A 10,968-nucleotide genomic window follows, 5' to 3' on the forward strand; every position below is an offset into this window, starting at 1 on the left:
ATTAGAGTGTTGTAGGATGGAAGACTTTATTTACTGACAACATAGTTAAAAACTAACGTGTACAGAGTCAGCTTTCTTTCCAGGTCACATATTTAGAAAAGTTAGGTATGATTTACAGCAGCCAGGCACATTCACACGAGTTATTAGGGTTTCAGCATCCATACAGGCCACATGCAGAGTGCAGGGCTCACAGGACAGTGCCTGAGGGGCACCCAACTAATGTACAAACACTATTTAGTAGTTTTTGGATATCTACCGTTAAAATATAAGGACCATATCCTTATATATTCATATTCATATCACCAGGTCATGTTAAAATTTGGGGGCAATGCCAAAAACTCCAGTTAGTAGGGCTGCACTGGTATAGTTGCAAAGCAGCACATGAATTTCAGCAGATTTCACCCCAGAATATTTTAGTTAAGTAGGAAACACCCAAAACCACATGTACCAATTTATTTTGACTTTCATAGAACTGCCTGGCATTGCTAGTGAAGAAGGTTCTACCTGAAAACCATTATTATTATTATGTGCCCCCATAGCTGAGAGACTAAATTGGCCATATATTAGAATGCATAAAGGCGCTACAATCCTGTTTTATACTGTAGCATGACCATGTTTTAGTTCTGTGCAACTGCAGCTCCAAACAGCCCTCTAGTGTCATGGATGACAACCTGCAACTACCAACACATCTTGATTTTACCAGAGAAGTTCTTATATGAGCACCAATTTTTTCCTTTCTTAACTGCAATTCTTATGTTAATTCTTTTGTTAATTCTCTTGTTTCTCCATGAAGGCACCTTGACATTTAAACCTAGATGTTTATGATTTTCTATTATAGCTGGAACTGCAAATTATACCCTCTCATTTGGTTGAATTGGCACATGGTTACCCATGTGAGCAGTAACGCCACGTCAAGGCTTCAACTCTTGTTACTGTCCATTCACACATCTATTGCAGCAAACGGCTCACCCTATCACTTGCTGCAATAGTTCCCTATTGGGCCGGGCAGCAGCTGATATAAGCCGCCATGGGAGAGGTGTAAGGAACAAATGTTCCCCATTGGGATTTTTGCACTAATAAACACACACACACATTGATTCACACACTATTATCTCTTTTTCTATAGCTAATAGGTAGCTGGGATTTAATCCTCTCCACTTTGGATATAATATGTTCTCTAGGTAAATTACATTAACAAATCAAAGGACACTGTTATACAGTAATTGAGGGTGAGCGTGTCCGTCAAATTAAATTGATCTTACTTCTTGATGATCCAGAGGAAGGCGAAAAACCCCATTTGTAGCCATAGCAAATTTGCTTCAGATGGGGGAAAAATTCCTTCCTGACTCCAAAACGGCAATCGGACCAGTCCCTGGATCAACATTGTACAAAGGCTATTCCAGTAACCATTTATTATCTAAAAGGCCTGGAAGAGAGATTATTTTAGTTCTACTTTGTTACTACCTATAGGGCTCTGAGTTGGCTGTAAAAGGAGGAGGTTGAGACTAGGCAGCATTTTTGAGCCATACAGCTTTCCTAGTCTGTTAATATAATTTGGTCCTAAGCCATAAACTTCCCTAAACCATTCACCAACACATTCATAGCACTTATGGGCTTATTTTTAAAAAGGGCTTATATCTGCTGAATTACAACTTCCTATTGGGCATAACAAAGGAAAAATATAGCAACCTCCTCAAATATGTTATTTTATATTTTAAAAGTGATTTAAAATCAATGTGCAGCCAACTACAAGGTCAGTTGTGCTCACCTTGTAAATTGGTGCAGTGGGGGACCCCTATTTACAGTCACACACCATTTCCATTCATACTTATTACAAAAATCATACAGAATATATTCCTTACCCCAATTTATAATGTATCCCATATATCCCACCCATACCCTAAATGCATACTTTATATGAACTCATATGACTCTACATGTCACTATATATACACACACACATCATAATATATATTCTCTATATAATCTCATCTAATTTTTTGTTTTTTTATATATAATATACTATATTAATTAAGAATAACTATTTCATATATATATCTATCTCTATACGATATATATACACACACACACACACACACACAAACACACACACACCACAATGTATATTCAATTTGTTTTTGTTTTTTTTATAACATACTATATAAATTAAGAAAAACTATTTTATATATCTACACATACATACACACAGCAATATATATTCTCTATATAATCTAATTTTTTTGTTATTTTTCATATATAAAATACTATATAAATTAAGAATAACTATTTCATATATATAAATATATATATATAAATATATATATATATATATATATATATATCTATATCTATACACACACACACACACATCACAATATATATTCTCTGTATAATCTAATCTAATTTTTTTTTGTTTTTGTTTTTTTTTCTTATATAACTCATTCTATACAAATTATGAAACACGATTTCCTACATATTGACAAATAAATGAAATCCAAATACATAAAAACTCAGTTTATACCTACCACGCTCCCTATAATCAGGGTTTTAACAATGAATATATCAAAGCAAGTAGATAAATGGAGATGAAATTCAGCTCAAATAGATGGTCAAGGAAGATGCAGGCCCTTATAGAGATGGGGTACTTACCTGCCTAAACAATAAAAAAAATCAACAAAAGACAAAATGGTTACATAGAAAATTACAATACAGACCTACAATATAGACTAGAAGAAACTTTCTTATAAATAAAAATTTCTCATGAAATCCTATGGTTTTTAAATATTTAACAGTCTATATTAGACTTAAGGCATGGTGCTCTAAATTAAAGAATTTCCCTTATCAAGGAAAGCCCAGTTTCCAAGCATTACATATCACAGATACCATAACTGTACATATTTGCTGCATTATATACTGTATTATATAATTTTTACTAATGCATGATTTTTCTCTCTTTCATCTCATTTTTTGTCCTTATAGCATGTTACTATAAGGATAGTTTTGCGTTATTGATATTGAAGTTTATGGTTTAGAGAGGACATAATATCACAAGCCTGTGCAGTATGATTATAAGGATGCTGGAGAACTGTATATGTTTTATGTATATGTGTTTTAGTAAGGTTATTACAGATTAAACACTTTGTGATTTGTTTTAATCTCTTACAGGAGTACCATTTATCTAAAATGGGATTGAATAGGTAGATTGCATGAGTAGAAACTATACAATCCCAAAAAACTCATTTAAGGGGAATACATAGCAGTCATCAGGCTTTGACATGCCTTTTACCATTTACTCTTTGGTTTTGACTTGTTAAGCGTAATTCAATTATACCATAAATCATGCTATATATATTAATCAAAACATCTACAGTGGAACCTCAATTTTACATCCCCTGATTTTACGTTTTCCCTCATTTTACATTGTTGTTTTGTGGTCCCACCTATATATTATGCATAATACATTTTCCTGGATTTACACCATTTATTTCTGGTCAACTGAAAATGTAAAATGGGGGTTCTACTGTATCTGTAATCCCCAAATAGCCGAATATCAGTTTTTAAACATCTACGTTTCATTTGTAAAAATCGCCTACATTTGTTATCATTACTAGCTTTTTATTGCTTCTTCTATATCTCATCCTATTTAATCATAGATATATATATTTTTTTCTTTAAATTACTTTCACTCACCACTTTGACTCAAGTTGCCTCCTGTTGTTTGTGGAAGCAACTGGTGGATACAGTGGGGTGCTGCTGTAGGTGGTTGGACACTTGCTGTAGACTGTTGCAGATTTATAATGCAGGCAGATCTGATGTTAACTGCTGCAGTTTGCCATAGATGGTATGTTGGCTTGGTCACTGGCTCATCTGGCCACCATGATGTTGGGTCACATGAGCACAGGAGAATGCATTACTCCTGCCAATGCCAGGTGGGGTCCACATAGGAAAGTTCTTCTACCCTCTCTCTCTTGAAGGCATCAGCGGACAATCCTGGTGAAATCACACTAAACTCACTTGCGAATGGCTACAGAGAGAAAGCAAAACACTGTTACATTATAATATTTACTGTCAATAATAAAGGTAGGAAATGTCCTAAAATATGGCACATTTGTGAGACTAAAATGTGTATTTCATTGTGGAGTGGAGTCATGATTTGTTTTAATTTCAAGATCTCAACTCATCAGCTGCCATGTCCCAACCTGCCTAGTGACAATAAAGTAGAGAATTTCTGCAGCTGCACAGTATTTTGCATACTGCATGATACTCTTCCATCTTATCCATTTAAAATAAAAGTCCTTATAAACATTCATTCAATCAAACTATTAATTACAGAGTAGCTATTCAAATATCTAAAGTAAAAACATTTTGGCCTATGTTGTATGGGGAAATAAACTGATGGTCACAAACGGCACATAAGTCTAAAAGGGGTCCCTTACAATCCCTTCCCTAATGTCACATATAGCCGGACAGAGGAAGATAAAAAAGTAGAACTACAATGGCTCAGTCTGTGCAAAAATCAACTGCATATCGATATTAAGTGCAAAGCCTTTTAATCTTTACAAATAAAATGTGAAATCAAATTTCCTCAGAAAGTGAACACTAGCCTAAAATGCACTAAAAGGAGCTAAAATGTGGATATTATGGAAGGATGTAAACCCCACATAAAACAGGTCATTGACTAGACTTAAAAGGGTTATGAAATCATCAACTGGGGGGAGTTTCCAGATGATTTTTTGTAAAACTGGCACACCCTTTTCTTCTAAAGTCTGCTGACCCCTACTCATGCCGGATAAGTAAAAAGTAAATATGAAAGAAGTATTCTATTGCCCGGTCAGTCATGTACTTACCATTTTTGGCTGAAAAGGTGTCTTCACCTTTTTCTTTTCCAGATTTTCCCAATTGATTGAAGCAAAGAATGGGTGCTCCCTGATGTTGCCATTCACTCCTAAGCGTTGCTTCTTGTCCTTCTCCAGAAGCTAAAAAAAAGAACAATAAAAATATCTGAGATTTCATGTTCGGCTCCAATGACAGAGGCATATTCAAGTAAAGTACTGGAACTGGATGTGACTGTCTCAGTAATTCTAATTCACTTGGGGAAAAAGGGTGGTGACAGTGTTTACACTAGTGCTCCAGCATAAACTCATCATAACTAATTAACATTTAAAATGCCATTACCTATGTTTTTAACTGCAGAAAATGATGGGCTGTTATTGACTGAGCCAAGGCATTCTCGCTGAAGTTAGCAGCATTTTCCGAGGCATTTGTTTCAATTGTGTGTATTTGCACTGCCTTATTCTCCCTGTTAACCCAGTCAATGCCACGGATAGGGTGCAGGATTGGGCTAAAGGGCTTACATTGACAGATTTGTACCATGGTCAGATACTCAATTGTTTTTATCCAAACAATCATATTAGTAGGCAAGACAGAATATTAACAATAAGGGGGTTATTTACTAAACTCCAAATGCAGAAAATCCAAAGAATTTGTGTTATTTTAGTATAAAATCGTGATTTAAAAAAAAAACACGAATTTTTCGGAATTTATTAAAGTTCAGCATCTCAGACCTGCCGAGGTTGCATATAAGTCAATTGGAGAAGTCACATCGATTTTTTGATTGGGTTTTGTGCAATAACCCGAAGATTTCAGGTTTTTTGGGCAAAAAAAACACACATTTTTTCCCTCAAACAAAATTTTCAGGAAAATGTATTTATAAATAAGATGAAAAAAACCTGTGCAGATTTGATCTGAGTTTTTTTCAAAAAATATTGAGATAAATTCAGACTTTGATAAATGGGCCTCCCCGTATGTCTTGGACACTGATCCAAATACAAGAGTGTAAGCAGATAAGCATCCCCTGTCAGTATAACAGGCACTAAAGAAATATACATTGTGGAACATAACAAAAGCTTTGTATTTATAAGTATTCTGTTATTCCATTTCCCATTATTTGAATTATTTATACTGACCTTTGACAGGAGGTCCTGCAGTTCCTGGCTCATGTGACTTGGATATTCAGGAGTCTTGATTGAGATAAACTCCTTCACAACACTGATTGATGGGCTAAATGGTTGTTTAGCTGTAGCCATTTCATAGATGGTCACACCTAATGACCACCAGTCAGCCCCTGCATTATACCATTCCAGTAATAAAACCTGCAGAAAGTAAACAAAAATCTAATTATTAAACAAGAATCTTTATGTATATACTCCTATAACATTTTCAGGCCTCATGAATGACAAAGACTTAAAATATATAGAAAGAGCTGCTCCAGACCCTCCCTCTGAGTCCCACCCTGTTGCTCCTCCAAATACTCCATGGGCCATGATCCTCTGCCACCAGCGTTCCCAAACCATACCCAAAAAAGTACACATGCACATCCTTTATGAGTACAATCCCTTGCTAAAATGTTGATACTACTGTGAATACAGTGTAAATGCATTAAAAAGATTTCATACCTCCGGGGCCCGGTAGCCAGGGGTTCCACTTAATCCGCAGATGAGCTTCTTGTCGAACAGTCCTTCAGCAGAAATGCCGAAGTCGCAGATTTTAATGTGTCCACCCCTATCCACCAAGATGTTATCAGGCTTCAGATCACTGCAAGAAATGCAATAGGAACAATTAGGGGCACATTTACTTAGGGTCGAATATCGAGGGTTAATTAACCCTCGATATTCGACTTTCGAAGTTAAATCCTATTCGAAGTTGAAGGATTTACCGCTATTCGTTCGATCGAACGAATAATCGTTCGATCGAACGATTCAAAGGATTTTAATCGATCGAACGAAATTCCTTCGATTAAAAAAAGCTTAGAAAGCCTATGGGGACCTTCCCCATAGGCTAACATTGTGGTTCGGTAGGTTTTACTTGGCGAAGTAGGGGGTCGAAGTTTTTTTTACAGAGACAGTACTTCGACTATCGAATGGTCGAATGATTTTTAGTTCGAAGTAGCCAATTCGATGGTCGAAGTAGCCGAAAAAAACGTTCGAAATTCGAAGTATTTTTTCTTCTATTCCTTCACTCGAGCTAAGTAAATGTGCTCCTATATGTAGGTGATACTTGAGAAAAAGTATACAGTGACTATAAATGTAAATCAGACATAACACAATATTCTAGAGAAGAGAACTGGGATTTTACTGACCAATGAACGACGCCGTTCGAGTGCAGAAACTGGAGGCCAATAATAATCTCTGCAGTGTAGAACCTATAAAACAAAATAGTTTTCACTGTTTGATACACATTTCATATGGTTTTGTAATTCTTTTTAAACATAATGTTAGTGATTAAGACATTTACATATAGTGTATATTAATAACACCTTTTGGGACCAAAGGCTGGCTACATTAAAGTACAAGTAAAGGTAGTCACTGGTGTGTGGCCTTAATCACTAGCTTGGGTAGGTTATGGCAGGGAGTCATCCTCCTCCTATGGCAAGCATTAAGCACAAGGCTCTGCTACATCCCCTGATCTTTGCTCTGCATTATAAAATGCAAGGACCTGTGCCCAAGTTGCAAAGTGTGGGCTGAGTGTAAAAGTGCACAAAATGTGGTGTTTTCTGCCCACTTTTTACGATTATCTAAATTAGCCCTAATTTGTATCTAGAAGCAAAATTCACAAAGTTTACAGCTAAATCCAACTGGACTGTCAGTTTGCATAAGACTCTTTAAAGGGGTTGTTCACCTTCCAAAACTTTTTCAGTTCAGTTGTTTTCAGATTATTCCCCAGAAATAAAGACTTTTTTTCAATTACTTTCCATTATTTATTTTTTTATTGTTTTTCCCAAAATCGAAGTTTAAAGTTGAATGTTCGTGTTTGAGTCTGGCTGCTCAGTAATTCAGGTGCAGACTCTAAACTTTTACAATTTTGCAACATTTACTTGATACATTGACACATTTCTCAAGAGCTTCTCTGGAGTATCAGCAACTATTGTATGAATTCTAACAGCTGCCTTTAGGGTAAGGCCAGACGAGGAGATGCGGGGAGATTTTGTCGCCTGGCGACTTATCGCCACGTCTTTTGCGCGACTATCTCCCCGAACTGCCTCAGCGTTTTTTCCCCATAGGCTCGAATGAAAAGTCGCCTGCGCTAATGCACACGCGGCGATGCGTTTTCAATAGTCGCCCAAAGTTGCCTCAGTGAGGCAACTTTGGGCGACTATTGAAAACGCATCGCCGCGTGTGCATTAGCGCAGGCGATTTTGTGCTGTAGCCTATGGGGAAAAGATGCTGAGGCAGTTCGGGGAGATGGTCGCGCAAAAGACGTGGCGATAAGTCGCCAGGCGACAAAATCTCCCCGAATCTCCTCGTCTGGCCTTACCCTTAAAGGGGTTGTTCAGCTTCACAAAGATGCAGTTATTCTAGCAGATTAAGTTATTTTAAGAATATATGCAATGCATATGTATTAAAAAAATGTCTACCGTTATTTTAGATAAATCCAGAATTTCTCTCTATGGTAAATTGAATTATTCTTGACAAATCACAGTTCACTTTTTATTTAAAAATGAAACTCTTCTGCTGTTTGAATGTGCGTGTTTATATAAGCTGAGTTAGTGGAGGAACTAGCCAGGAGGATAATGTCTTACTTTTTATTTGTAAGACGGAGACTAAAGGAATTCTTCTGCTGTACATGCAAGGGAAGCACGTGCCAATTGTTTGGGTATTTTTGAAAGGGCGTATTTAGCTTTATGGATACATATTCAAACAGAAACCTTGTTAGTTCTGCTTTGGGGAACATTATTAGTTGAAATATGGGTAGTGATCAGTGAAGGTGAACCACCCCTTTTATGAAACCAAGAGATTCTACAGGGACAAAGATAAGAACAATATCAACTAAATGTATCAATTTAGAACAGTCTATAGGGTCGGCAACCCCCCCTCCCAGAGCGGTTTTAGAAGGTGAAAATTACACAACTAGATGTTTGAAGGCTAACAACCCCTTTAATACATAATGTACAATACAAATAATGTTCTTACGTAAGGATATTAAAACTTACTGGATTGTTTCAGTTGGTAGTCTTCCATTCTTTGAAATGATGTTGTTTAATGTTCCCCCGCAGGCATATTCCAGCACAAAGAAGACTTGCACCTGGTTATAGCGACACATTAAGAAGTGGTGAGACATAGGAACACATGACACAGCACGACTGAATAGATACTATTTTTACTAGTGTTGCTGAGCTCTACTCTTCATACCATTTCTTTTCTCAAGTCAATTAAATTGACCATAAGAATATTTCATCTGTATATTGCAGGTGTCAATCTGGCTGCAAAGTGTCTTACTACCAGAGTGGTGATGAATGTGGGGGCCAGAAACAATATTAAGATAATGACACAGGATTCATCTTTGCTGGTGGAGAAAAAGCAGACATTGCCCTTTGTGTGTGTGTACAGTAACAGGTGTGAATGTAATCTACGTGTAACTATGCTTTTGAGATGGATTTTGGCCATGAAGAGCTGTGCATTTTCTTTTCAAAATTCACACCATGTGCAGTGGCACCCCCTCATTGTGGTTTTCACCCTACCCTGGACTTTATTAATGGCCCATTATATATCATAGCATATTTAAGACTTAAGTGAGCATTGAATGTGTTATGTGTATTATGCTGACCTAAGTAGGAGAGAATTCTAATGAAACATGTGGCAACACAAACATTATTCTCTACCTCTGATTGGAAGGCTGCATGTAAATGACATAGAAAGGGGCAACTTTTGGCCATCTTCAAGATCCGAGCTTCTCTACTGATCTTCCTGTAGTTGCTCTTGTCAATTTTCTTGGCAATCTTCTTAATTGCCACAAGCTTTTTCTTTGGGGCAAACGATGCTAACATCACCTAGGAATGGAGAGAAAAACACTAAATATTACAAGGTCCACTTCTAGCACAACGAATGACTTAAAGAGTACAGATATGGGACCTGTTATCCAGAATGCATAACCGGTCTTTCCGTTATTTGGATCTTTACACCTTACATCTATTTAAATAAAAATAAAACCAATATGTTGGCTTTGCCTCCAGTAAGGATCAATTATATCTAAGTTTGGTAAAAGGCACTATTTTATTATTAACGAGAAAGAGGAAATGATTTTTTAAAATATTGGATTATTTGGATAAAATGGAGTTTATGGGAAATGGCCTCTATGTAATTTGGACCTTTCTGGATAATAGGTTTCTGGACAAAGGATCCCATACCTGTAGTATCCAGAAGGGGCCATGTTTGTTGATTGTATTTGTTACAATTATTAATATTATCTTTACATTTATATTGATAAAATTGTCCTTACACAGTATGCATTTTGATTATATTAATCAGATGGTAAACTAGATCTCACCAAAGGTCTCCAGAGTGGCCATTCCCTATTCATTTGTATGGGATTTTGAAGGTCATACAGTATTTCATAAATGGTGGCAGCAAGAGTCCCCCTTTGATAAATATGATAATTATAATCCCATACAAGTGAAGAATGTTTGGAAGAATCTCTGTTAAACTGTGGCGAGTTTGTTTTCACCTTTTGATAAATATGCCCCTGTAATATACAACATTTTTGATTCTCCATCACGTTTTCTGGACGTTTTTATATCGCAATACACAAAGATAAATAATAGGAGGTCCCACTCACCTGGCCAAAGGTGCCCGTTCCAAGTTCTTTGTGGAATATATAGTTCTGGATTTCCAGGGGGGCTGGTCTTTTGACATCCAGGCAGGGTTTCTTACAACAACTTCCACCTTTTGGGATAAAACAAATTCAATCAATAGCTCAAATATATATTTTACAAAACTCACTTTTATGCAAAAATATAAATATCTTCACATCCATTAATCTAAGCTATTCATCCAACACAAAGGCATTCCTAAGGTAAGGCCACACTGGGCGTTTTGGGGAGATTTGGTCGCCTGGTGACTAATCGCCTCGTCTTTGCGGCGACCAATCTCCCCAAACGCCTTCCCTCACTCTGGGCCGGCTAAAACGAAAAAA

At 36.6% G+C, this 10,968-nt stretch overlaps 1 protein-coding gene across 2 annotated transcripts; it reads right to left on the reverse strand.

Moving 5' to 3' along the window:
• Positions 1-2,362: 2,362 nt before the first annotated feature.
• Positions 2,363-9,740, reverse strand: LOC121399894 (protein kinase C delta type-like). 2 transcript variants are annotated; one of them, XM_041581845.1, is made up of 8 exons: positions 9,659-9,740; positions 8,990-9,081; positions 7,139-7,201; positions 6,456-6,594; positions 5,967-6,152; positions 4,848-4,976; positions 3,691-4,024; positions 2,363-2,653 (listed from the first exon to the last, which is right to left on the reverse strand). In XM_041581845.1, the coding sequence occupies exons 1-7, from the start codon at positions 9,710-9,712 to the stop codon at positions 3,911-3,913; spliced, it is 777 nt and encodes a 258-aa protein (XP_041437779.1). In that variant the 5' UTR covers positions 9,713-9,740; the 3' UTR covers positions 2,363-2,653; positions 3,691-3,910. The 2 variants fall into 2 exon arrangements, with proteins under 2 accessions (XP_041437779.1, XP_041437780.1); XM_041581846.1 differs by lacking the exon at positions 7,139-7,201.
• Positions 9,741-10,968: the final 1,228 nt, after the last annotated feature.

The sequence above is a fragment of the Xenopus laevis genome, chromosome 2L (genome assembly GCF_017654675.1).
Source record: "Xenopus laevis strain J_2021 chromosome 2L, Xenopus_laevis_v10.1, whole genome shotgun sequence".
Lineage (NCBI taxonomy): Eukaryota > Metazoa > Chordata > Amphibia > Anura > Pipidae > Xenopus > Xenopus laevis.

What these genes read in the sequence shown, in the direction of transcription:
- LOC121399894 (XM_041581845.1), bottom strand. Translation starts at nt 9,712, where the DNA reads ATGGCCAAAAGTTGCCCCTTTCTATGTCATTTACATGCAGCCTTCCAA. An exon ending in ATGCAGCCTTCCAATCAGAG is followed by an intron (nt 9,082 to 9,658) that starts GTAGAGAATAAT and finishes CGCTATAACCAG; the next exon opens with GTGCAAGTCTTCTTTGTGCT. An exon ending in TCGAACGGCGTCGTTCATTG is followed by an intron (nt 6,595 to 7,138) that starts GTCAGTAAAATC and finishes CATTTCTTGCAG; the next exon opens with TGATCTGAAGCCTGATAACA.